The 26,758-nt window shown below is 43.3% G+C and overlaps 3 protein-coding genes across 3 annotated transcripts; all 3 read left to right on the top strand.

The window, feature by feature from the left end:
* The first annotated feature begins 489 nt into the window (after positions 1-489).
* Positions 490-12,275, top strand: LOC147203598 (casein kinase II subunit alpha-like). Its single transcript, XM_086113372.1, has 15 exons — positions 490-563; positions 1,316-1,407; positions 1,582-1,663; positions 1,781-1,909; positions 1,982-2,093; positions 2,188-2,289; positions 5,663-5,713; positions 5,809-5,868; positions 5,963-6,046; positions 6,134-6,244; positions 6,332-6,433; positions 6,516-6,616; positions 11,004-11,152; positions 11,257-11,346; positions 11,428-12,275. Exons 4-15 carry the CDS (start codon positions 1,809-1,811, stop codon positions 11,541-11,543), a joined length of 1,179 nt encoding a protein of 392 aa, XP_085969498.1. The 5' UTR covers positions 490-563; positions 1,316-1,407; positions 1,582-1,663; positions 1,781-1,808; the 3' UTR covers positions 11,544-12,275.
* A 981-nt stretch (positions 12,276-13,256) lies between these two features.
* LOC147203597 (serum paraoxonase/arylesterase 2-like) lies at positions 13,257-17,906 on the top strand. Its single transcript, XM_086113655.1, has 9 exons — positions 13,257-13,421; positions 13,510-13,580; positions 13,656-13,711; positions 14,578-14,740; positions 15,148-15,274; positions 16,546-16,749; positions 16,847-16,928; positions 17,090-17,218; positions 17,346-17,906. Exons 1-9 carry the CDS (start codon positions 13,345-13,347, stop codon positions 17,505-17,507), a joined length of 1,071 nt encoding a protein of 356 aa, XP_085969781.1. The 5' UTR covers positions 13,257-13,344; the 3' UTR covers positions 17,508-17,906.
* A 3,910-nt stretch (positions 17,907-21,816) lies between these two features.
* On the top strand, positions 21,817-26,669 carry LOC147203596 (serum paraoxonase/arylesterase 2-like). Its single transcript, XM_086113656.1, has 9 exons — positions 21,817-21,942; positions 22,032-22,102; positions 22,178-22,233; positions 22,992-23,154; positions 23,908-24,034; positions 25,307-25,510; positions 25,609-25,690; positions 25,847-25,975; positions 26,103-26,669. Exons 1-9 carry the CDS (start codon positions 21,866-21,868, stop codon positions 26,262-26,264), a joined length of 1,071 nt encoding a protein of 356 aa, XP_085969782.1. The 5' UTR covers positions 21,817-21,865; the 3' UTR covers positions 26,265-26,669.
* Positions 26,670-26,758: the final 89 nt, after the last annotated feature.

The raw sequence follows: 26,758 nt of genomic DNA, 5'->3' as shown, positions 1-26,758 counted from the left end.
AGTGTTGTGAGAGATCAAGAGTGTTGTGGGAATTTGTTTGCCCCAAAATTATTATTAGTTCATTATAAATACATCTTGGTTCATTTAACTGTGCCAGTGTCGCGACAGGCAAAAGCTATTCCATGAGGTGTCAGAACGTGTAAAGAACCTGTGGATGTTGCAATTTATAGAAGATAATAAGTCAGGGGTTCTTGTGAGTACATCAGCTCTGTGGTCAACTGAACAGGCCCAAATTTCACCCGAAATTTGTGAAGAAATTGAGGGGAGCTCATCATTATTTGACCATTAAAACATTTGGTCACCTTTTTATAGGTACCTTGCCTCAATAAGGTTTGGGAAATACTGGTTAAATGAGGGTGTGTGTTATACATTATAAAAAAAAAATCTAATTATGTAGCCAAGAGGAAATATGTTCACCTTCAATGTGACCTGTTGTTGGCGGATGTGTCCCCAAAAAAGTCTTGGGAAAAAGAAAAGGGAGAGCGCCCCCTGCCGCCAACGGCGCCCGAGCTAAGCTCCTGATCCCAAGCATCGCCATATTGATGTCCCAGCAACGCTGAGAGGTAATGGTTTTTAACCACGAATCGTCCTTAGTTTGTAACCGCCGTTGACCGTTCCACGTTCGGGGGGCGGCCGGGACCACGTAGCGCAGTCTCGCTACCTCTCTGCGGCTACATTCGTCTTCGCGGGGTGTGTTTTTAAGGCGTTGTCAGCCTCGCCATCCAAACAGGCTATTCACTCCCCCATGAGCCTGTTAGCTTAGCACTTTTTAGCTCTAGGAAATACATTTTTCGAAGCTCGTGGCTCGGCTAAACATAAACGATAATCATAGAAATCGGCGATTCGCCTCTCCCGGTGCCAAAGATGGAATTTGTCGCGAGCTCGCGCCCTTGTGGCGTTGGCATGTTCTGTTAAGTGTGACTTGCAACCGGCTTTAGCCTCTCCACTTGACGAGCTAATGCTATCTTGTTAGCAGCCCGGCCAGCTAGCCGGCTTGCCCCGCGAAGCTGAGCTGAGCTAAGCTAATGTTAGCTTCTTCGCTGCATTGCACTTGTGCAGGCCGTTGAAAAAAGGGGTTCCGGCATGCACCCGCCGCGTTCGTTAAAGCTTGAAGCGGGCAAATTAGCCACATCCCCACGAAGCTCTTTGACATCTGATCACAGCATTCGGGTGGATTGATTGCTTGGCTACATCAAAGATATTAATCGTATTAGCCATAATGGATGGCGTGCGTTAGCTTAGTTTGCCTTATTGACAGCATTGATTGGAATCAACCTACTTTGTACCCCCCCCCCCCCCCACTCTCCCCTTACAGGAGGTATTGTGTGGTTGTTGCCCCCAGTGATGACTGTATTGAACCCCGCACGTCCTGATTAAACTGGTTGGATGCCCCCATTTAACAGCCAGGTGAATTGACTTTACACGACTGCACATCCATTGATAATGTTACAGCCTTATAATGTAATTACATTCACGGAAGAAACTCTTGACCAACTTCTTTTGTGACTCCTTGTTTTGTGTATTGGTTCCACTTTGTCTGTCTATGATTTTAAAATATGTCTTGTCATATCTGCTTGCCAGCGTAGCTCTCAAATTTTAGAGGCCTCTCAACCAATCTCGTTTAGATTCATCTGTCACCACCTTCCTGGAGGAAACCTCCCAGGTATTGTCATCTTTTACTCAGTGAGAAAATATTCCAAATATGTAGATGCAATCTTCTACTGTACTTGTTGAGGGAGTGTACACTTCCCCGATATTGTTGCTGTTTGTCTTATTTTAGGACATTTCGAGAAGCTTCTCTGTAGAATATGTCTGGCCCCCTTCCAAGCCGCTCTCGAGTTTACCCCGATGTAAACACACAGAGACCTCGGGAATACTGGGATTATGAGTCCCATGTTGTTGAATGGGGGTAAGGCATATGTGCGCCGTGAAATATTTGCTTGTTGGTTGTGGCAATAATTTCTACATTGTCACCTTACAGAAACCAGGACGACTATCAGCTAGTCAGAAAACTCGGTCGAGGCAAATATAGCGAGGTTTTTGAAGCTATAAACATCACAAACAATGAAAAAGTGGTTGTCAAAATACTAAAGGTATGGCAGGCATCAGGTTCTGGACAAGTACTGTCGCAATTATATGTTGTGAGTGTTTTACAATTCCATCATTGTTCCTCTCCTCTTTTCAAAGCCGGTGAAAAAAAAGAAAATCAAGAGAGAAATTAAGATCCTGGAGAACCTCCGGGGCGGCCCAAATATCATCTCACTGTTAGATATTGTCAAGGATCCCGTGGTATGTATTAGCACTCATCTCAATATTGTCCACCTCTATGTGTTGTGACACTTTCAATTTGGTCAACTTCCAAAACAAAACTTGCCACTGAAATTTCGACTAATTGGTTTGACGGTCCAAACTTTTGCTATCATCACACCTTTATTTGCTGGACTGAAGATAATTTTATTAATTTCTTATCATTATTAACTCACCTTAGTATAAAAGTGAACCATTATAGTATGAAAGTATGGCAAATATACTTTACGTCAATGACAAAGGAAGAGGGGATAAAACAATGCATTCCCAATGTGCTCTGTGCATCTAATTGTTTTCACATCGTCACCCACTAATGCAATGGTTCAAATTCTACTCACACGTATCGTCCTAATCACATGTACATGAACACAAGTGATAAGCATATGGTGGCTAGTGCAAGACGCTAACAATGATATAACCATGGAGGGGTATACTCACTTTTTCTCTGTATGAGGTGTATGTGGATGTACGACGGAGTTGCGTTCCTGTGGCGGCAACGTACTCAGAATTTGTGCTGAAGTCGGAATGTGCTGTAGTCTGTTTCTAACCAATGCTTGCACAGTAGTGTAGCCATTATTAGAGTGAATGTGTTAATGAAAAACACTGCTAGACCACAAATGTAAAACGTTCATATAAAAACCTTGAAGCATGGTGGAAACCAACCATGCCTTCCTGTGTTGTGTGCTCACATGACTGGTGAGTAATCTTTTCCATTGCGCATTGTTCAGAACCTCAAAACCTTGAATGTCAGGACCATCGTAAACCAAGGACCCCCTTTACACACGCACCTTGGAGCAGAACGATTTAGAAAATATTCTAATTGTGGTTTGTTTCCTTAGTATCAATTTAATATGCAATATTTTTTTTCAAAGTCTTCAGTGTATAATCTTAAGGCTTTTTAAAAAAAAAACGAAGTCAGATCTATTATACATTATAGGACACACAAATAAAGGCAAATGTACCAAATATGTTACTTTTGTTGGTATGCACCTATTCACATGGATTTGAATGGTTCCATGTCTGGGTTGCGAAGCGCATCTTTGTAAAAGTTGTATTTGTGCAGGAGTGGAAGAGTTGCATTTGCACTGTGGTTTTCCATGGCACACATGAGCACAGCAGTGCACGCACACCAACGTAATGACGTCGCCCGCTCACGCAGGCTTTCACTCCTGCTAAAAATATATTTCCGGTTTTGGAAACGAGCGAGACTGAAGTATATTGTAGCCATGCCTGCACTTCCTAACATTCTTTGGTTGAGTGTGGTGGGTGGACTTTCTGGTGCTGGCATCGGGCGGTGGCTGGCAACGTGCCTAGGTCCCCGCAGTCGGTGCAGGGCTGACAGCGAGAACGCTGCCAGCCACGGGAAACTTCCCTCTCAGCCATCCGTGCGGGTATTCCGGCTTCGACACTTGCCTGTGATTGACGCTGGTGCAGAAAGGTCCGTCTTCCCACGCCGAATCAAATCACGCTGGACCGTAATTTATATTCTCCAAGACAACATAATTCTGCCACACAAGTGTGTCGTAAACAGAATTATGTACCGTGGACTCCTGCATACACAAAGTTTGACACCCTTGGAGTCACCTATTCATAAATATTTATTAATAACACATATCCAACTTAATGTTTCATGAAATTTAATATGTAAACGTGAACTGGACTTCTTAAACACTTTTACCGACACTGATAGATAAATAAAATGTACACAAACAAAAATTAAGCTGACTACTCTCCAGTCATTAACTTCACACATGGTGTGGTAGAGGTTAAGCTTATAGCGGCTTGTATGAAATACTGTCCAATTTCCAAAAACTGGAAGTACCATCGTCAATTAAATAAGTAGTCACGTCATTTTGTCCTCTGTATCATTCATGAAATTGGATGATGCAACACCTGGCTAGATTTAGAGAAATTTAACCTCAATGTGACCGCTGATAACTTTACAGGGCGCCGCCATTTTCAAATCGGGGGGATTAATCGCTTTGATTAGTCACGGCTCACGTATCACGCACGCTGTCGTGTTTGTGTGTGCTCAAACATCAGAGACGCGTAAATGGAAGTCAGCCCCTGTACTTGACGTGGGCGGCACACATCAGACAGCTGTTGCAGTCCATCAGCACAGACATGTGTTGAACACCCAAACGGCTTTGCCCACCAACATCTGATGGTAGCTATACATCACCGGAATAGAGAAACAAAGATAGATGTAATTAATAATCTGATTCATTTCTCACTTGACCCATGATGATTTCTCAGGTTCGTTTACTACTCGTCATTTTTACTCTCGCCTAACATGTTGTACAAAACAATCAACACAAACAGTTGCTCAACGATTTCTGTCCGGCAACAGTGTGGAGCTTTCATGCTGCTTGCTAATTAGCCGTCATTTCGTTTCACAATTTCTTGAGTCGGTGGCCAAACTGACTATATCCAGCACACATAAATACTTGTAATAATTGAACATTTCACATTTACGATTGTTGACCTCAACAGTTTTCTGAGCAGGTCAAGGAGGAACTATCAGTCTTGACACACCCAACACCTCAGAATCATCCCTCACGATCATTTTTCTAAGCTGTCTGCAAATCTGACCATTGTGGTCTTTGAATGCAAGGCAGGGAAATAGCTCAGATTTGGCTCGATTTTTACTCTGAGCATATCCTGATTTAGACAACTTTGCATACTTCCCCATAACTACACTGGGTAATGTTCTCTTGAACGATCTTTCCATTAGAAAGTGTCACCAAGGGGAAAATGAAAGCACACAGTGAGTGCATACTTTGTTGGTGGCTCAAATTAGGTACTTTAAATGGTCGATGATGCAAAGTCAACTTTATTTGAGCTTTGAGTTATGTTAAAATGCTAATTGCTCACCAGAAGCATCCCTCAAGAGGTGTTTTCCTCTATTCACCCTTCTCTGAGCATTCCTGCTCACAAAGCACCAGCTCATTCCTAAAAAAACGATTGGGTCCTTAATCTTTTACGAAGAAGATGGAGTGTGCCACTCCAGTAGCGCCCCTGCAGACTAAACACGTGGCCCCTTCCTCGAGCAGCCAGCGGGATGCCTGACAAGCATATTTGGGAAAGAGGTGCTTTCGTGCGTGACATGTGTCTTGCTTTCGGGTTGGAAAAATAGCCACCAAAATAACTCCAATTTCATTACATAACAATAACAATCGCCATTGTGCCAAACGGTTTTATTTATTTAATAATTATATATGATATGTTTATTATATATGCCTATAGTTAACCGTGTAACGCTTAAAATAGCATGATGAAGGTTCTTTCAGGCACGCTAAAATTTCATGTACCATGCCGCGCATGTATTCACTTTGCACTTTTTTTTTTTCCGCAGTCCCGTACCCCTGCTCTGGTTTTTGAACATGTGAACAACACAGACTTCAAGGTATGGCTCCACTGGCTTTTCATCTCATTCAAGAGCACAACAATCACCTGATACCAAACCTGTATGGGTTTTTCTTTCTTTTTGTTTTTTTACAGCAATTGTATCAAACCCTATCTGACTTTGACATACGGTTTTACATGTATGAAATCTTAAAGGTAAGTAACATTTGCAAGATGGTGGCGTTATTAATAAAAAAAAATTTAGCACTGTGTCGATGTAATATTGACAGGTTACGTTGATGTTATTTAGGCTCTGGATTACTGCCATAGTATGGGCATTATGCACAGAGATGTGAAGCCACACAATGTAATGATCGACCACGAACACAGAAAGGTACTGGCTCACTTTGACGGAAAAATGGACTCAATTCAAGGGTATTTGTTCAACTAATTTCTGATATGTTTTGATGCAAATGTTCAGCTCCGCTTAATCGACTGGGGATTGGCTGAGTTCTACCACCCGAACCAGGAATACAACGTGCGTGTGGCCTCCAGGTACTTCAAAGGACCTGAACTACTGGTAGATTACCAGGTGAGGAGTACCATAATGTTCTTTAGTGTTTGTTTTTTGTGGGGGCCGAATCATTGAAAACCATGACCCTTCTCTTGTTCTCTGCAGATGTACGATTACAGTCTTGACATGTGGAGTTTGGGCTGCATGTTGGCCAGCATGATCTTCCGAAAGGAACCTTTCTTTCACGGTCACGACAACTACGATCAGGTAAGGTGACAGCGGGCCTTGCCATACAATGCACTTTTCACGAGTGTAGTTGTCAGTTAATGACCTATCTATTTGTTGGCAGCTTGTGCGAATTGCAAAAGTCCTAGGAACGGAGGACCTGTATGACTACATTGACAAGTACAACATTGAATTGGATCCGCGGTTCAATGACATTTTGGGAAGGTAAGCTTCTTTTTCTTTTTTTACCATCTCATTCCTATTGTCATTTTATGTCAGGTTTTTTGGGGGGGGGGGCTGAATGTTAAGTACTGTTAATAAGTATTTCCAGTGTTCCCGCAGATCCTTAAAATGTCTTGAATACACTTAAGCGCCAATCCCGCTAACATTATAGTAAAAGCAGAAATTTAAAAATAAAAATAGCATCTTAAAACATCTATTTCATAATTAAAAGAAGACAACCTTACCAATTGTCAATCCTGTGAATTGCATTGTTTCACTGAACTAAGTGTTTTTGCATTTTGTGAGACACTTGGGCTTGTGCTTCACTGAGGATCATAAGATCCTCAGTGATGGCAGGGTGGCAATTGCTGTGATCAAGCTCTTACTTTTTGTTTCATGGATGCTACTTTTTTAAAATCTCATCTACTCCCTGAAATGCCTGCACATACCCCCCCCCCCCCAGCGTGGTACGTGCCCCCGTTTGAGAACCCTTTATCGAGACCAATGCGGCGGGTGCTCTTCTCACATACTATATTTGAAATAGGAATGCATTTTTATCTATTTTAAACTTGCAGATACCCTGTTTTTATTCAAATTAACAACCATATACTGATGTTAATATTGAGAACAAATCTATATTTTCGCAACTCGTTTTAAAAAGTTCGAGGTAGACTTGACCACCGTGTTTGTATCAAAGTGTGACGTCTGGCTATAATGAATGAATAATTATGCAAGCACGTTCCTCTCAGCCGATAACAGTATTAACCCCTTTTCCACTGCATGCGACTGGCATGGTTGTTCATGCGATTTACCCGTTAGTACTGTAAATTCCGATGCTTTGTCTCATTTCAAATTGTAAATCTTCGTCACGGGAATGTGGTTCATGTTGGTTGTGTGCCATTGGAGGGAGAATGGATGTAACTCTTGAGTCTGATTCAAGAGTTTCTTTTCGTATTTTTTACTTTATTTATTTATTTATTTCTTCTTCCCATTTTGTTTTGCGTGGTTTTGTACCCCAAACCTACGGGGGGCAGCGGGGCAGCTTCATTTCTGCTCATCTCCTTTATTTGCTTTAATCTTTTTACGTATCCTGTGAATGGAGATCCCGATGGCACACGCAACTCCATTGTTTACAGTAAGGACCAGCTGTTAGCATGGCGGGCTAACAGTGGGCTACTGGCCGGTGACAGACCGGATATCCCACGCGAGTTGAAGAGGAGGAGACGAGGGTGTCGAGCCGAGAAGGAGGAGAAAGTACAGACATGTCCTCCCGTCCGTCATCATGGGGAATGTACGATCGCTCCCTAACAAGATGGATGAGCTGGCGGCGCTAACGCGACATCAAAGGGAGTACCGCGAGGCTAGCCTGGTGCTACTCACGGAGTCGTGGCTGACAGCGATCACTCCGGACACACATGCCGAGTTGGACGGCTTCCAACTCATACGTGCGGACAGGAATGAAGGGAGTGGAAAGAGAAAAGGTGGGGGACTGGCTGTTTTTGTGAATGACCAATGGTGCAATCCGGGGCATATCACGATCAAAGACAAACTCTGCAGCCGGGACATTGAACTGCTAGCCATTAGCCTCAGGCCCCATTATCTCCTGAGGGAATTCTCACATGTCATAGCTGTGACAGTGTACGTCCCCCCGTCGGCTAATGGTGATGCAGCGCGTGATGCCCTGATGACTGTCGTGAGCAGGCTGCAAACACAGTCCCCCAACACCCTGCTGATCATCTCTGGGGACTTCAACCATGTCTCTCTGTCGTCCTCCCTTTCAACCTTCACGCAATATGTAACCTGTGCCACTAGAGACAATAAAATTTTGGACTTGTTTTATGCCAATACCAAGGAGGCATATAAACCCCTCCCCCTCCCCCCTCTTGGAAGAGCAGACCACAACTTGGTATTTCTCGAGCCTGTGTACAAACCACTGGTGCACAGGCAGCCAACTGTGACCAGAATGGTCAGGAAATGGTCCACGGAAGCTGAAGATGCTCTGCGGGACTGCTTCGACACGACCAGGTGGGAACTCTTCAGCGAGGTTCACGGGGAGGACATTGATGCACTCACTGACACCATCACAGACTACATAAACTTCTGTGAGGAGAACACCGTACCCACCAGAACTGTGCGGTGTTTTTCCAACAGCAAACCATGGATTAATCCCGACATAAAGGCCCTCCTGAAGGAGAAGAAGAGAGCTTTTATGTCGAGAGACAGAGAGGAGCTGAAGGCCGTGCAGATTCGGCTGAGAAGAAAGATCAGGGAGGGGAAGAAGATATACAGGATGAAATTGGAGGACCAGTTGCAGGCCAACAATGTCGCTGGTGTCTGGAGGGGCCTGAAAACCATCTCAGGCCATGACAGCCCAAAGACATTGACTGAGAAGGACAAGAACTGGGCAGATGGACTGAACCGTTTTTTCAACCGTTTCGACCAGTCGTCTGTCCCTTCCCCCAACCACCAACTGCAACCACTCTCACTAAGGACTTCTTCTCCTCCCCCTCCTCTTTCGACCAGCTCTCATCAACCCAGTCTGTCACCTGGTTCCTGCCTGTCCGTCACAACAGAGCAGGTGAGGAACCAACTGAGGAAGATGAATGTGAGGAAGGCAGCAGGTCCAGACAAGATCAGTTCCCGGCTCCTCAGGACCTGCTCTGACCAGCTGTGTGACATTGTCCAGCACATGTTCAACCTGAGCCTGAAGCTGGGCAGAACTCCACAGCTGTGGAAAACTTCGTGCCTGGTCCCAGTGCCCAAGACCCCCCACCCTAAGGAGCTGAACAGCTACAGACCGGTGGCGCTGACGTCTCACCTGATGAAGACGCTGGAGAGACTCGTCCTCGCCCACCTTCGACCGCTGGTGAGCCCGGCACTGGACCCGCTGCAGTTTGCCTATCAGCCTGGCATCGGCGTGGAAGACGCCATTATCTACCTCCTCCACTCAGTGCTGTCACACTTGGAGAAGGCTGGGAGCACTGTGAGAATCGTGTTCTTTGATTTCTCCAGTGCCTTCAACACCATCCAGCCCAACTTGCTGGGAGGCAAACTGCAGAACGCCGGAGTGGACCACCATCTCACAGCATGGATCACGGACTACCTCACAAATCGGCCGCAGTACGTGAGGTTGCAGAGCTGTGAGTCGGACAGGCTTCTCTGCAGCACTGGAGCGCCGCAGGGGACTGTTCTGGCTCCATTCCTGTTCATCCTCTACACCTCGGACTTCAGACACGCCACTCCAACCTGCCACCTTCAGAAGTTCTCCGATGACTCTGCGATTGTTGGCCTCATTCCAGAGGGGGACGATCGGGAGTACAGGGGAATGACGAAGGACTTTGTGGACTGGTGCCAGCAGAATCTCCTCCAGATCAACCCTAGGAAAACTAAGGAGTTGGTTGTGGATTTCTGCAGGAAACAGTCCTCACCGGCACAGATGAACATCCAGGGTATGGACATAGAGAGGGTGACCTCCTACAAGTACCTAGGTGTTCTTCTGAACAACAAACTGGACTGGTCTACAAACACGGACAACCTGATTAGGAAAGGACAGAGCCGACTCTTCCTACTCAGGAAGCTGAGGTCTTTTGGGGTTCAGGGGTCGCTCCTTAAGACTTTCTATAACTCGGTGGTGGCCTCGGCCATCCATTATGGCATTGTCTGCTGGTCAGGCAGCATCTCAGCCCGGGACAGAAAGAGACTGGAGCGACTGGTCAGGAAGGCCAGTTCTGTCCTGGGTTGCTCCCTTGACACTCTGGAGGAGGTGGGCAACAGAAGGATGCTAACTAAGCTAAAAGCTATGATGGACAGTCCCTCCCACCCTCTCCAGCCCGCCCTGACAGCACTTGGTAGCTCCTTCAGCCAGAGACTGTTACACCCGCGCTGCAAGAAGGAGAGATACAGACGCTCGTTCCTACCAACTGCTGTCAGGCTGCTGAATAAAAAATAGCAACAATAATATTTAATAATTGAATGATGTGGAAAACAACTGTAAATAGCACTGCGATTTATCCATTTTGTATTTATATTGCACTTAATTGGACGGTGTTTGTTTTTTCTTCTTCTTTCTGCCTACATTCTTGCTGCTGGAGGCTGTAAATTTCCCCAGTGTGGGACTAATAAAGCATATCTTATCTTATCTTAAAAACTAAAGTAAAAAATTGTGAACAAGGCATTGAACTCTGATCAACTCAGGAACAAGTTGTTTGTGTGTCGACAAGTCCTGGTATATACCAGCTGAACCGACTAAAACACGGTTGCCGCTGTGCTGAATGTAGTGGTGCAGAGCCATAACAGTTGGGGGTCTACCGGTGGGCAGCCGGATGTGGGGGCCTCTGGTATAACGTGACCTTTTTTTTGTATTTCCTTCCTATGCGTTTCCCTTCTTTAGACACTCTCGTAAAAGGTGGGAGAGGTTTGTACACAGTGAGAACCAGCACCTGGTAAGCACAGAGGCTCTGGACTTCCTGGACAAACTGCTGCGCTATGACCATCAAGCCCGGCTGACAGCCAAAGAGGCCATGGATCATCCATACTTCTGTTAGTGTGCCCCTTTTTTTGTTGGACTGTTCTGCATCACTTGGATCAGCTGGCCTAAACAAGATCCGCTGCATCTTGTGACATGAACTCCACCTTCGTTCTAGATCCCATCGTCAGAGATCAGGGAAGGGGAGCCACTCCTGGAGGGATGGCGGCCAGCTCAGCACCAGTCAGCTCCTCAAGTATGATGGCTGGTAGGTTGTAGTATCCCCAATGCAGAATAGACCCTGTGGTTCGAGCCCCTACGAGTAAGCAAGCTTCTTTGTGTGTCGCAGGCATCAGCTCAATGACCTCCTCACAGCCGCTGGCGAACATCGCTGGATCACCAGTCATCTCCGCCCCCAACACTCTGGCCACACAAGTCCCTACAGCCACTGGGGCCCAGCCCTGAGGGACCCCTCGCCCATCCTTGTTGCCCCTCGTCCCGTGTTTGTGTGTGCTCATGGCCACATCCTGCCTAGTTCTCACTATGGCCCCCGCGCCACGGTTCCCCTTTTTATGTCGACAATAACAAAGATGATTTAAATTGCTTTTCACATTCATTTATATTTTGACACCTGGACTTGACAGAACATGTATCGTTACACCTGTCAGGATTATTAGAATTAATTTGGGTGTGTTGACAATTCTAATAAGATGTAGACATGAAGAGAATGGATAATAAAATTTATTTTGTATGTTCCAAATATACAGTCTTGCTTGAAACTGTTTTGATGCGGGAACCTGCTGTACGACACTGTGAACCTCCCCACGACTTCACACGACAGTCAGGACTCTGGTGTACTCAGTGCTGTGCACACACAACACACACATCGCCATGTGCAGGAGTTGTCGGTCTTTTGAAGTTGTTAGTTGCTATTATTCAAGAATTGGACTTTTGTAGATATTCTACAGTAACTGTCAGGTTGCATGCACCCAATGCTGAATATCACAGGGTCGATAGTTTGCCAATTTCATGTTGCGTTCACTTCTGTACGTGTATGTATGTGTTCATGTTTGTTTTTTTATGAAGTCTCTTACAAATGATTTTGATGACATAGACAATTTTGTAACTTTTGGTTTTATGCTGGGAAGAGTCATCACCTTCAGAAAACACCTTCAAAAAATAAACAGTTTAAACGGATTTGCAGGCACCCGTCTTTTGAATTTAACGCTCCCCTAATCGTGCTTCAGTATTTCACAGATCTGGTGATTATTGCCATTTATTTCGGCACCCTCGCATTTGCAGTTTAAAAGCAAAACAGTAAGTCAACTTTTTTAGAGAAGACCTTCACTCAATAGCTGGGGCAGGTGTGTCCAAACTTTATCCTGCAGAATCTTAATTGTCTCTTTGTCAAAGGCATTCCAAACTGTTTTGGAGACTGTCAAATCGCAATCGAACGTGACAATATAGCTTTTCTTCAAAATACTGTACAACAATCAAAACTCAATCAGCCAGCTGGTCCTCGATTTACGACGGCTTTGCAGTCTAATACAGGACTTAAGCTTCGTTTCACGTCGACGTAACGCAAACAGGTAGTACGTAATAGTCTATCAATCGTCTACCCACACGCTGTACAGTTCTTTTGTAACCATTGCATGTATTTATATGAAGCAATATTTCTAAATAAATAGAAAGTTAGTATGTACGGCGGGTTCTTTTGCCGCGCGCTGTTCGTAATGTCTAGGCCGTCGTAAACAGGACTTTCACCAGTACAGTATTTCACCACCGCTGTTTTTCTCTGTATTCTGTCTTGATTTCAAACGTTAGATCCATATCCATGCCTTCATTTCAATTATTTTACAGGGAAAAATGCATTCTTTCTCAGTTTTTTCAAATGATCAAAAATAAAATAATGCGCGTAAATTTTGAGTTTCCGGTTTCCTGTTAGAGATCATGCTGCATTCAAGTGCTCATAACATGTAGGAAATTAGCATTTTCACGAAGAAAAGAGACTGTTGATTTGTGATGACATCGCGTGGCCAAGTACAGCAATCCACTCTAAATGTGCACATCTGTTCATAAATATGAAATAGAATCAAGCATTCCAATGAGTCATTTCGCTGCGCCCACGTCTGTCCCCAAGCAGACGCTAGGGCGATCTCTCGTCAGCTCCGCTGAGGCAGGCGGGCACGCCCCGTCTGCTTGTAGTCGTGCGTCGAAAAGTTTACTAAATTTTGCAGCACTTTGCTGATCCTGCGGGCTCTTGAACATGGGCAAGTGTGGCCTCGTCGCACTTGTTGTAGCGGCGGTATCTGTGCTACTTGGGGAGAGGATTGTCAATTTAAGGTAACATTTATTTATTTCCCACGTAATTGCAATCAGTGACATGCATGTGTCTTGAGGTCTTTCCGAACTTTTCATTCGGAAATAAAAGGAAGAGGACCTTCGCTTCACGAGAGCTGGTCAACAATCACCTCCCCAATTGTGTTCCACTGAAGAATCTGAGTAAGCGGGCTCATTATATTATTCCACAAGAAATACATAAATACATTGTGAATGTTAATAAATATGCATTCGCAGATGACGGTTCAGAGGACATCACTGTCTTTGGGGATGGACTCGCTTTTGTCAGCAATGTAAGTGTTTGAACCACGATGAGTTTAGGATTATTTTAATGAACTAAATGTTTTTTAAAGTTTGCACAATCGTGGTGCCTACTTATCGAAGCACTGCATTGCATAAATGTTGTGAAGCGTGACTACAGAGGGCCACAGTGAAATGGGGGAGTGAAAGCTATTGACAGAAATTCTACTGTCTGCAAGCATTGCTTGAAAAAAGCCCCCTTAAAGGAAACAAAAGCAATATGACCTGGCTTTGCCTGTTATTCTACCTTGATGTAATAATAATAATAATAATAATAGATTTTATTTATAAGCGCCTTTCAAGACACCCAAGGACACTTTACAATAACAAAAATGCCTGCCGGACACACTCAAAAGTACCAACAGCAAAACAAGTGTCGTGAGTATGTTTGTGAGCACACCTACCGTGCCATTTAAAGCAAGAAAATAAACTGTGCATTTGCTAATAAAGATTGGCAGCCCTTTTGTGTAGTCAAAGGTGAGCGATATGGTTTTTGGTCATTTCATAAAAAGGCCACATGATGTTGTGCATGTGCACCTTTCAGCAACGTTTTTAAAATGAGTCCATTTCTTGATGTGTGCATACATCTTTAGACAGTGAACTTGTTGAGGTTAAGTCAATAGCACCTCACCTCAAATTCCATTTGCCTCAGTTGCTTCAGGATTGGATGAATCAACTTTCAATTCCACACACTAAAAAATATGTGCTAACAAATACTAATTTAATCAATTACTATGCCTATGCATGTTTGTGAAAAAAGTGTATTGGCTTATGTCCTTGATCATATTTGCAACAACAACAAGAACATCATTTGCAACAACAAGAACATCATTGTTGTCTGCAATCTTTCTGTTCACAGGGTCTAAAGTACCCCAGAATACGCTCTTCCGATGCTCCAGGGAAGATCTTCCTCCTCGATCTGAAAGAGTCTCGGGTGAGGCCGATCGAGCTGCGCGTGGCGAGAAACTTTGACCTGGAGACGTTCAACCCTCACGGCATCAGCGTCTACACAGACCCAAATGGTATGAGCTGTCCAACATTGAGTTCATGAAGTTAAAAATATTCACCTTGAGTGCAATAACAATTGAGGATTTTTGTCGTTGTTGTATTTTTTTTCTTTTTTCAAAACGTTGGAATGAGAGTCGATGCGCTAAGCATGCGTACAAACCTGTTACCTACGCAAGCATTTGCAAAACCTTACCCTGGGTGTGTCTGTTCTATTAACTAATCTGTGTTTAAATATACATCTTGGTACAATGTCGAAATGCAATTCATTTCAAGAATTGCCCCCAAAGTAACACCACATAATGCCTGCTGAATGTCAAGATGGCCTTTGAAGCAGCGTCTATCCTCCCTCTTTTACACACAAAAATGCTGCTACAAGTTCTTTTTAACACAGTGCTTTGATGGTCTCGTTGTTGTTTTTCAGATGACACGGTGTACCTTTTTGTCGTTAGTCATCCTCACCACAAAAGCCAAGTCGAGTTGTTTAAATTTGTCGAGGAGGAATTGTCGCTGATGCATCTGAAGACCTTCAAACATGAACTTCTTAACAGGTGCGCCTCTCAAGGCAACGTAATTTGCTTTGAAATTATTTATTCATTTTGAACTTGAATGACCGTGAAACATCTAAGGTCAAGCCAAACTCCCTGATGTCGGTTGATCCCCTAATTGTTTTGCTCATGGGTAATTTTGCTACTTATGTTGTAATCTGTACATATAGGTCAAACTGTCGCCACCGAGAAAACTTTAATAACTGCACAGGCAACGTTTTAAGTAACTTCAACAATATTAGCTGTCAAACAAGTGTAAAAGTATGATTGCACCTCTCACAAATAAAAACGACTCTTGGTAATGTCTTGCATGATATGAGACATGAGGGTGAACTCCGAATTAATTTGCATGACTTGGGAGGTGTTTTTTTTCTTGGACCTATAACCACAAAGTCATTTTAGTGGTTCCCCTCATTACTATTATATAGTATTTTTGATGTAGTAATATATAGTGCGGGTGGCCCAGTGGTCAAGTGGTTCGCGCGTCGACCTCGCAGTGCAGAGGTTGTGAGTTCGATCCCGGCTCCGGCCTTCCTGTGCGGAGTTTGCATGTTCTCCCCACGCCTGCGTAGGTTTTCTCCGGGTACTCCGGTTTACTCGCACATTCCAAAAACATGCACGGCAGTCTGATTGAACGCCCTAAATTGTCCCACGGTGTGAGTGAGAGCGCGGATGGTTGTTTGTCTCTGTGTGCCCTGCGATTGGCTGCCAACCGTACAGGGTGTCCCCCCGCCTACTGCCAGAAGACAGCTGGGATAGGCTCCAGCACTCCTCGCGACCCTTGTGAGGATAAAGCAGATCAGAAGATGGCACCTTATGAATTGGTGATTCCCAAACCAACATGCTGAAATGATCCACTTGCACTAAATTGGTCTGAAAATGATTTGACTCCAACAACAAAATCTTTTTTTCATCGATCTATACCAGTGACAAATAGTGACAGGCAGAACCAATACCGTCCCCAATAGATGGCAGGGGGCACAAAACTAACGGGTCACTTTGTTTTGACATTTTTGGTCAGTGATGAGGTGTTTGCAAATGTGGTGCACTTATTGAACATTTTTTTACAATTTAGTGAAATCACTTATGTTGTTGGAATTTTCATGAATCATTTGTTTTTCTACATGAAGCCTATTGATTGTGTTTGCCTACGACTCAGATATTCACGTCTCACAAATGATGTCAAATATTTTGTAACACTGTATAAATATATATCGCCTATTTCCTGTATTGCTCAGTTGATTATGAACTGTTTTTCTTTTGTGTTTTTCTAGTGTCAATGATATAGTGGCTTTGGGAGTGGATCGTTTCTATGCCACCAACGATCACTATTTTTCAAATGAACTCCTCAAAATGATTGTGGAGTCTGTCATGTGTCAACCTTGGACTAATGTTGTGTATTACAGTCCGGAGACAGTCAAAGTTGTCTCTGAGGGGTATTACTTTGCAAATGGCATCAACATCTCTCCGGACAAAAGGTTGGCGATTTTTTCATAAGATTTGGTTCCCCCCTACCCCCAATGTCTTGGAAAAAACTATTTCATGGATTAATCATTATTTCGTTGTCATGAATAGGTATGTATATGTGATGGATTTACTTGACCATAAAGTACATGTGTTAGAAATGAAGGAAGACTACGCATTGGACTTTATCAAGGTAAATCATTTCAAAATAGAGAAGAAAAAAAACATCTCATTTGTAATTAATAGTGATGACTTATATTAACTTTGGAGAAATATTTTATAGAAGTCAAATACTTGAGGAAGACCATGTAGATTGTAGACAAACCGAATGATAATGTCTTACGATGCCACCAGGCCGTGGATGTGGGTTCACTCTGTGACAACATTGAAGTCGATCCCAAAACAGGTGACCTGTGGTTAGGCTGCCACCCCAACGGATGGAAACTTTTGAACAATGACCTGAAAGATCCACCTGGATCAGAGGTTGGGGAACACTCACCCACCATACGAACCACTGCAACATCCAAATATCACAAAGCAATTTTTCCATTCATCAACTCTGATGTAACTTTGTCACTCATCATATCTGCTATGATGTTGTGTCATCTAGGTCATCTACATTAAGAACATTCATTCGGAAGAGCCACTGGTGACGCAGGTGTTTGCCGATGATGGTCACAAGATTATTGGCTCCTCTGTCGCTACGACGTATGGAGGGAAACTGCTCATTGGATCAATATTTCATAAGGCTTTATGGTGTGATTTGGACTAGGCGATGATGTGTACATTTCACAAAACCACTGGAAACACTAATTGAAAGTAAAGCAAGTCTTTGGCACTGTTCTTCCCCCAATATTGCACTTATGTCTCTCTTTGTAAATCTGCATCGGAGCCCAGTAAGGCAACATTACTGTACATTCATTTTTAGTGTTGGTAAAATTACAGGTGAATAAACTTATTGCTGTGCGTTTGGCGACGAGTCCATCTCGCCCATATTCTACTTGGATGGATTTCATTTTACGCACCCGCAAATGCTATAGAAACTTGGATCTATTTTTCCGATAGATGAATAAGCCTACACGATATTGTACGTTCAAACACTAAACATGTATTTGTTCATATTTTGTGCCGTAAAATCAGAACGTGCAGAAATAAAGGTTTTTAAATGAAATGTGGTGCAGCACTGTTGCTTATGATATTCCCATGAATTCCAGACGGCAGTTGTTGAAGTACCGGTAAGCAAGGCAGAAATTGCATGTGTTTCCTGAAGGAAGACTGTGGGGGGGGGGGTGGCAACTGAAGGAAATGGTCAGTCTTCTAGCACACACACACTTTTAATACTGTATACTTTGAACACATGGACGTAGTCCTTTCTTTTTATGCTTTACTAAAATGTAACATTTGTTATGAAGACACTACTTTGGGGGGTTTGTAAGTGGAGGCCGCAGCTGGAATTGACCCCGGTACCCCCGTACCGTTTTATTTTCTCTCAAAAATGCCCAATTACAATGCCTACCTACTAATCAGACAATCCCGCTCTTGTCTTTCCAGAGGATGTGGTTGGTCTCACAAGAGTGCTCCTGCAATGCCCACTCGTGGCCAGGCAAACTTACGTTTTGTGGAGTAAACTGGCATCATTTTTGAGATAAAAGTGCTTTTCCGCAGCGTTTTTTAAAAATTGTTTTGTGGTTTGTAATATTTGCTTCCACATTGTTGGTGTGACCGCAGCATTTCTTTGTTGCATTTGTGTTTGTAATCAGCATTTATGTGTTTATGATTTTTTGTTTGCATCATTCCTCGTTTGGCCATATTGCAGCATTTTTTAACAGCGTTTTTGTTTTACGGTTGGTTTGTGTTTTTAGTTTGCACGTGTGTTCGTCTTTATTTATTTATTTTGTTTGCAGCTTTGTTGTTGTTGAGGCAACATTCCTGTGTTAGCAGCGTTCGGCCTTTTGCAGCGCGTTTGCCCCTCTCGGCCACCGTGTCACACTTAATTGTTCTCCAGTACACTTGGAACAACTGGCATGTTAAAATAAAACCAAAAATACTTGCCTGTCATGACTGAAGGAAGCGAAACAAGCGACTCCTTTTAAAGCTGCATCACAAAATGAATGGCACCTTTGTAGCGGCAACTGGGTATCATTATTGATTTTTAATTTTTTTATTTGGCGATTTCCAGTGTGTAGCATTGCATTGACAGAGCATAACTTCAATCCCACGTTGATGTCCTCTGACGATTAACTCTCAATTTCCATTGTTTTGGACCTGCGTAAAGTGGTTATTCTTTTTAAGACAGCCCTTGGAAAGACAACCGATTTAGATTCCGTGCGTCAGATAAACCAGGGGTCATTCATTCCCCGGTTTATTTACTCTCTCTCTCGTTCAGATTTGCCCGGGTGAGCTCGGTGCTATTTATCCGACTGAGGATAAATAGTTCGGCGTCTTTTGCCGCACAGTGTGCTGTGCGATTTAAACATGGAAATACTCGGCTTGGTCTCAGTGGCTGTAACACTTTTTTACGTGCTGTTTGCATCTCTGCTTAGGTCTCGAAGAAGGCGGACGCTTTTTGCACAGCTCCCCTGCCCTCCCACCTTTTTTTCCCTGCTCGCCACTTAGTCTTTTGTGCTGTCTTTGTCTAACTTTTTTCCCTAGCCTCCTACCGTGTTTTCATCCGAAGAACTAACCATGGAATTAGTTGGCTGGTCTCTCGATGTAATCGACGAAAAGAGCGGGCAGTGGGGAGCCTGCTTGCCCTCCGGGGACACTTGCTGCCGGATACGCCCTGGATCCATGGAGAAAGTGGAGACCGGTGTGCCTGACAGTACTGTCCGTGGAGGATGTGGAAGACATCTACATTATTGGCCTTTTGATAACAGGTATGCTGCTGTTTGGTGTTGGCAGCTTGCTGTTCTATCGCAAAATTCAACCGATGGGAGCGGCTCTATTGGAAGTAAAGAAGCTGCCGGTCACTCTGGATGGCTTGGCGCGAATGTCCAACACTCAGACTCAAGCGGTGACTGAGCTCAACCGCAATATTGTTGCGGTTTTGGAGCGACTCCGCGCGATCGATAATACCATGGAGACGTTGGAATCCACGCTGCAGAAAGTATTTTCGGATCAGAATGATCGGTGCCAGTGAGGAGATACAGACCAAGGACTCAAGGCTGTCTGGAATTGTTGGCGGCCGTCTCTCCAAAACAAACAACGCTATCTGGCCTTTCCCCTGGATGGAAATACGCATGGAGTCTAGGGCCCCCACCACCACCACCCTCCTTCTCGGCCATGGACTGATAAGCCGGGACTGTCTTCATGATGAGCAGACCTCGACGAAGCAGCTATGACCTGTACACGCATACACATACACAACTGGACAACCACACGCGCATACACATCCTTGTTATCACCGTCTTCATCGCTCCGATTCTTTTTCCCCCGTGACGTGGTTCGATAATGCGGAGCGCAACGGTGACCGTGCAGCTGGTCATTTTGGCCGCGTCGCGGTTACCCTACCCCCACCCCCTTCCCATTCACCCCCCGCCCCCTTTTATACATGTTATGTCTTGTGACTTGTTGTAACTGTCTAATGCTTATTCATGTGCTAGGGTCTTTTTTATCCTGGACTTAAATTATCCTCGGAAGAGGATAGTTCGAGCGTGGTTTTTTTTCCCCCTCTCCCTACCCAGCGTTTTTCCTTTCTGAATTCTGATTGTAATTTCCCCATTGCGGGACAAATAAAGGATATCTTAATCTTAATCTCCGCCCCCAACACTCTGGCCACACAAGTCCCTACAGCCACTGGGGCCCAGCCCTGAGGGACCTCCTCGCCCATCCTTGTTGCCCCTCGTCCCGTGTTTGTGTGTGCTCATGGCCACATCCTGCCTAGTTCTCACTATGGCCCCCGCGCCACGGTTCCCCTTTTTATGTCGACAATAACAAAGATGATTTAAATTGCTTTTCACATTCATTTATATTTTGACACCTGGACTTGACAGAACATGTATTGTTACACCTGTCAGGATTATTAGAATTAATTTGGGTGTGTTGACAATTCTAATAAGATATAGACATGAAGAGAATGGATAATAAAATTTATTTTGTATGTTCCAAATATACAGTCTTGCTTGAAACTGTTTTGATGCGGGAACCTGCTGTACGACACTGTGAACCTCCCCACGACTTCACACGACAGTCAGGACTCTGGTGTACTCAGTGCTGTGCACACACAACACACACATCGCCATGTGCAGGAGTTGTCGGTCTTTTGAAGTTGTTAGTTGCTATTATTCAAGAATTGGACTTTTGTAGATATTCTACAGTAACTGTCAGGTTGCATGCACCCAATGCTGAATATCACAGGGTCGATAGTTTGCCAATTTCATGTTGCGTTCACTTCTGTACGTGTATGTATGTGTTCATGTTTGTTTTTTTATGAAGTCTCTTACAAATGATTTTGATGACATAGACAATTTTGTAACTTTTGGTTTTATGCTGGGAAGAGTCATCACCTTCAGAAAACAACTTCAAAAAATAAACAGTTTAAACGGATTTGCAAGCACCGTCTTTTGAATTTAACGCTCCCCTAATCGTGCTTCAATATTTCACAGATCTGGTGATTATTGCCCTTTATTTTGGCACCCTAGCATTTGCAGTTTAAAACCAAAACAGTAAGTCAACTTTTTAAGAGAAGTGCCGGTCAAATAGACCTTCACTCAATAGCTGCGGCAGGTGTTTATCCTGCAGAATCTTAATTTTCTCTTTGTCAAAGACATTCCGAACTGTTTTGGAGACTGCCAAATCGCAATCGAACGTGACAATATAGCTTTTCTTCAGAATACTGTACAACAATCAAAACGCAAATCCGCCAGCTGGTCTTCGGTTTACGGCGGTTTTGCAGTCTCGTACTTAAGCTTCGTTTCACGTCGACGTAACGCAAACAGGTAGTACGTATTAGTCCATCAATCGTCTACGCACACGCTGTACAGTTCTTTTGTAACCATTACATGTATTTGCAGATGCTCGAGGCGATCTCTTGTCCGCTCCGCCGAGGCAGGCGGGCACGCCCGTCTGCTTAAAGTCGTGCGTGCGTCGGAAAGTTATGCAGCACTTTGCTGATCCTGCGGGCTCTTGAACATGGGCAAGTGTGGCCTCGTCGCACTTGTTGTAGCGGCGATATCTGTGCTACTTGGGGAGAGGATAGTCAATTTAAGGTAAAATATATTTATTTCCCACGTAATTGCAATCAGTAACATGCATGTGTCTTGTGGTCTTTCCGAACTTTTCATTCGGGGAAAAAAAGGAAGAGGACCTTCGCTTCACGAGAGCTGGTCAACAATCACCTCCCCAATTGTGTTCCACTGAAGAATCTGAGTAAGCGGGCTCATTATATTATTCCACAAGAAATACATAAATACATTGTGAATGTTAATAAATATGCATTCGCAGATGACGGTTCAGAGGACATCACTGTCTTTGGGGATGGACTCGCTTTTGTCAGCAATGTAAGTGTTTGAACCACGATGAGTTTAGGATTATTTTAATAAACTAAATGTTTTTTAAAGTTTGCACAATCGTGGCGCCTACTTATCGAAGCACTGTATTAATAAATGTTGTGAAGCGTGACTACAGAGGGCCACAGTGAAATGGGGGAGTGAAAGCTATTGACAGAAATTCTACTGTCTGCAAGCATTGCTTGAAAAAAGCCCCCTTAAAGGAAACAAAAGCAATATGACCTGGCTTTGCCTGTTATTCTACCTTGATGTAATGCCTGCTGGACACACTCAAAAGTACCAACAGCAAAACAAGTGTCGTGAATATGTTTGTGAGCACACCTACCGTGCCATTTAAAGCAAGAAAATAAACTGTGCATTTGCTAATAAAGATTGGCAGCCCTTTTGTGTAGTCAAAGGTGAGCGATATGGTTTTTGGTCATTTCATAAAAAGGCCACATGATGTTGTGCATGTGCACCTTTCAGCAACGTTTTTGATAAATGAGTCCATTTATTGATGTGTGCATACATCTTTAGACAGTGAACTTGTTGAGGTTAAGCCAATAGCACGTCACCTCAAATTCCATTTTCCTCAGTTGCTTCAGGATTGGATGAATCAACTTTCAATTCCACACACTAAAAAATATGTGCTAACAAATACTAATTTAATCAATTTTGTGGAAAGTACCAAGTGTATTGGCTTATGTCGTTGATCATATTTGCAACAACAACAAGAACATCATTGTTGTCTGCAATCTTTCTGTTCACAGGGTCTAAAGTACCTCGGAGTTTGCTCTTCGGATGCTCCAGGAAAGATCTTCCTCCTCGATCTGAAAGAGTCTCCGGTGAGGCCGATCGAGCTGCGCGTGGCGAGAAACTTTGACCTGGAGACGTTCAACCCTCACGGCATCAGCGTCTACGCAGACCCAAATGGTATCAGCTGTCCAACATTGAGTTCATGAAGTTAAAAATATTCACCTTGAGTGCAATAACAATTGAGGATTTTTGTCGTTGTTGTATTTTTTTTCTTTTTTCAAAACGTTGGTATGAGAGTCGATGCGCTAAGCATGCGTACAAACCTGTTACCTATGCAAGCATTTGCAAAACCTTACCCTGGGTGTGTCTGTTCTATTAACTAATCTGTGTTTAAATATACATCTTGGTACAATGTCGAAATACAATTCATTTCAAGAATTGCCCCCAACTACAGCTTCGTGTTTGCTTTCAAAACTTAGCTTGGAGCAGACGTGTGCACATTTTCAGCATGACGTCTCTGATCCACTGGTGAAAGGACACTTTGATCCTCTCCTCTTTCATCTATAACTGCTTCAGACAACAAAGTGTATGCAGAAAATTGGTGAAGATTGCACGACTGTCTGTGTCCTATGTGTTGTGTTATTTTTGTTATTTTGACTTCAAAATGGTGCCGCGAGAGTGGCTGCCTTTCCAGCAGCTCCTATATTTTGTTGTTCTACTTCTTCCTTTCATAACTTTGCTGCTGTGAATTGGGAATTTCTCCATTGCGAGACTAATAAAGGTTTTCTTATCTTAAAGTAACACCTCATAATGCCTGCTGAATGTCAAGATGGCCTTTGAAGCAGCGTCTATCCTCCCTTTTACACACAAAAATGCTGCTACAAGTTCTTTTTAACACAGTGCTTTGTTGGTCTCTTTGTTGTTTTTCAGATGACACGGTGTACCTTTTTGTCGTTAATCATCCTCGCCACAAAAGCCAAGTCGAGTTGTTTAAATTTGTCGAGGAGGAATTGTCGCTGATGCATCTGAAGACCTTCAAACATGAACTTCTTAACAGGTGCGCCTCTCAAGGCAACGTAATTTGCTTTGAAATTATTTATTCATTTTGAACTTGAATGACCGTGAAACATCTAAGGTCAAGCCAAACTCCCTGATGTCGGTTGATCCCCTAATTGTTTTGCTCATGGGTAATTTTGCTACTTATGTTGTAATCTGTACATATAGGTCAAACTGTCGCCACCGAGAAAACTTTAATAACTGCACAGGCAACGTTTTAAGTAACTTCAACAATATTAGCTGTCAAACAAGTGTAAAAGTATGATTGCACCTCTCACAAATAAAAACGACTCTTGGTAATGTCTTGCATGATATGAGACATGAGGGTGAACTCCGAATTAATTTGCATGACTTGGGAGGTATTTTTTTTCTTGGACCTACAACCACACAGTCATTTGATTTTAGTGGTTCCCCTCATTACTATTATATAGTATTTTTGATGTAGTAATATATAGTGGGGCGGCCCGGTAGTCGAGTGGTTAGCACATCGACTTCACAGTGCAGAGGTACCGGGTTCAATTCCAGCTCCGGCCTCCCTGTGTGGAGTTTGCATGTTCTCCCCGGGCCTGCGTGGGTTTTCTCCGGGTACTCCGGCTTACTCGCACATTCCAAAAACATGCACGGCAAGTCTGATTGAACGCCCTAAATTGTCCCACGGTGTGAGTGAGAGCGCGGATGGTTGTTTGTCTCTGTGTGCCCTGCGATTGGCTGCCAACCGTACAGGGTGTCCCCCCGCCTACTGCCAGAAGACAGCTGGGATAGGCTCCAGCACTCCTCGCGACCCTTGTGAGGATAAAGCAGATCAGAAGATGGCACCTTATGAATTGGTGATTCCCAAACCAACATGCTGAAATTATCCACTTGCACTAAATTGGTCAGAAAATGATTTGACTACAACAAAATCTTTTTTTCATCGATCTATACCAGTGACAAATAGTGACAGGCAGAACCAATACCGTCCCCAATAGATGGCAGGGGGCACAAAACTAACGCGTCACTTTGTTTTGACATTTTTGGTCAGTGATGAGGTGTTTGCAAATGTGGTGCACTTATTGAACATTTTTTACAATTTAGTGAAATCACTTATGTTGTTGGAATTTTCATGAATCATTTGTTTTTCTACATGGAGCCTATTGATTGTGTTTGCCTACGACTCAGATATTCACATCTCACAAATGATGTCAAATATTTTGTAACACTGTATAAATATATATCGCCTATTTCCTGTATTGCTCAGTTGATTATGAACTGTTTTTCTTTTGTGTTTTTCTAGTGTCAATGATATAGTGGCTTTGGGAGTGGATCGTTTCTATGCCACCAACGATCACTATTTTTCAAATGAACTCCTCAAAATGATTGTGGAGTCTGTCATGTGTCAACCTTGGACTAATGTTGTGTATTACAGTCCGGAGACAGTCAAAGTTGTCTCTGAGGGGTATTATTTTGCAAATGGCATCAACATCTCTCCGGACAAAAGGTTGGCGATTTTTTCATAAGATTTGGTTCCCCCCTACCCCCAATGTCTTGGGAAAAAACTATTTCACGGATTAATCATTATTTCCTTGTCATGAATAGGTATGTATATGTGATGGATTTCCTTGACCATAAAGTACACGTGTTAGAAATGAAGGAAGACTACGCATTGGACTTTGTCAAGGTAAATCATTTCAAAATAGAGAAGAAAAAAAATATTTGTAATTAATAGTGATGATTCATTTTAACTTTGGAGAAATATTTTATAGAAGTCAAATACTTGAGGAAGACCATGTAGATTGTAGACAAACCGAATGATAATGTCTTACGATGCCACCAGGCCGTGGATGTGGGTTCACTCTGTGACAACATCGAAGTCGATCCCAAAACAGGTGACCTGTGGTTAGGCTGCCACCCCAACGGATGGAAACTTTTGAACAATGACCTGAAAGATCCACCTGGATCAGAGGTTGGGGAACACTCACCCACCATACGAACCACTGCAACATCCAAATATCACAAAGCAATTTTTCCATTCATCAACTCTGATGTAACTTTGTCACTCATCATATCTGCTATGATGTTGTGTCATCTAGGTCATCTACATTAAGAACATTCATTCGGAAGAGCCACTGGTGACGCAGGTGTTTGCCGATGATGGTCACAAGATTATTGGCTCCTCTGTCGCTACGACGTATGGAGGGAAACTGCTCATTGGATCAATATTTCATAAGGCTTTATGGTGTGATTTGGACTAGGCGATGATGTGTACATTTCACAAAACCACTGGAAACACTAATTGAAAGTAAAGCAAGTCTTTGGCACTGTTCTTCCCCCAATATTGCACTTATGTCTCTCTTTGTAAATCTGTATCGGAGCCCAGTAAGGCAACATTACTGTACATTCATCCTTAGTGTTGGTAAAATTACAGGTGAATAAACTTATTGCTGTGCGTTTGGCGACGAGTCCATCTCGCCCAAATTCTACTTGGATGGATTTCATTTTACGCACCCGAAATGCTATAGAAACTTGGATCTATTTTTCCGATAGATGAATAAGCCTACACGATATTGTACGTTCAAACACTAAACATGTATTTGTACATGTATCATATTTTGTGCCGTAAAATCAGAATGTGCAGAAATAAAAGTTTTTAAATGAAATTTGGTGCAGCACTGTTGCTTATGATATTCCCATAAATTCCAGACGGCAGTTGTTGAAGTAAGCAAGGCAGAAATTGCATGCGTTTCCT

The sequence above is a fragment of the Hippocampus guttulatus genome, chromosome 6, assembly GCF_054856545.1.
Source record: "Hippocampus guttulatus isolate MCC_2025c chromosome 6, RoL_Hgut_1.0, whole genome shotgun sequence".
Taxonomy (NCBI): Eukaryota; Metazoa; Chordata; class Actinopteri; order Syngnathiformes; family Syngnathidae; genus Hippocampus; species Hippocampus guttulatus.
The sequence above is the reverse complement of the archived record's forward strand: the minus strand, read 5'-3'. Positions and strand labels throughout refer to the sequence as shown.

Excerpts from the sequence above, each read along its gene's own strand:
- LOC147203598 (XM_086113372.1), top strand. The coding sequence starts at position 1,809 with ATGTCTGGCCCCCTTCCAAGCCGCTCTCGAGTTTACCCCGATGTAAAC. Across the intron at positions 6,047-6,133 it reads TCGACCACGAACACAGAAAG|CTCCGCTTAATCGACTGGGG; the intron begins GTACTGGCTCAC and ends GCAAATGTTCAG. Across the intron at positions 6,434-6,515 it reads GTCACGACAACTACGATCAG|CTTGTGCGAATTGCAAAAGT; the intron begins GTAAGGTGACAG and ends ATTTGTTGGCAG.
- LOC147203596 (XM_086113656.1), top strand. The coding sequence starts at position 21,866 with ATGGGCAAGTGTGGCCTCGTCGCACTTGTTGTAGCGGCGATATCTGTG. Across the intron at positions 25,691-25,846 it reads ACGCATTGGACTTTGTCAAG|GCCGTGGATGTGGGTTCACT; the intron begins GTAAATCATTTC and ends CGATGCCACCAG. Across the intron at positions 25,976-26,102 it reads AAGATCCACCTGGATCAGAG|GTCATCTACATTAAGAACAT; the intron begins GTTGGGGAACAC and ends TGTGTCATCTAG.
- LOC147203597 (XM_086113655.1), top strand. The coding sequence starts at position 13,345 with ATGGGCAAGTGTGGCCTCGTCGCACTTGTTGTAGCGGCGGTATCTGTG. Across the intron at positions 13,712-14,577 it reads GACTCGCTTTTGTCAGCAAT|GGTCTAAAGTACCCCAGAAT; the intron begins GTAAGTGTTTGA and ends TTCTGTTCACAG. Across the intron at positions 16,929-17,089 it reads ACGCATTGGACTTTATCAAG|GCCGTGGATGTGGGTTCACT; the intron begins GTAAATCATTTC and ends CGATGCCACCAG.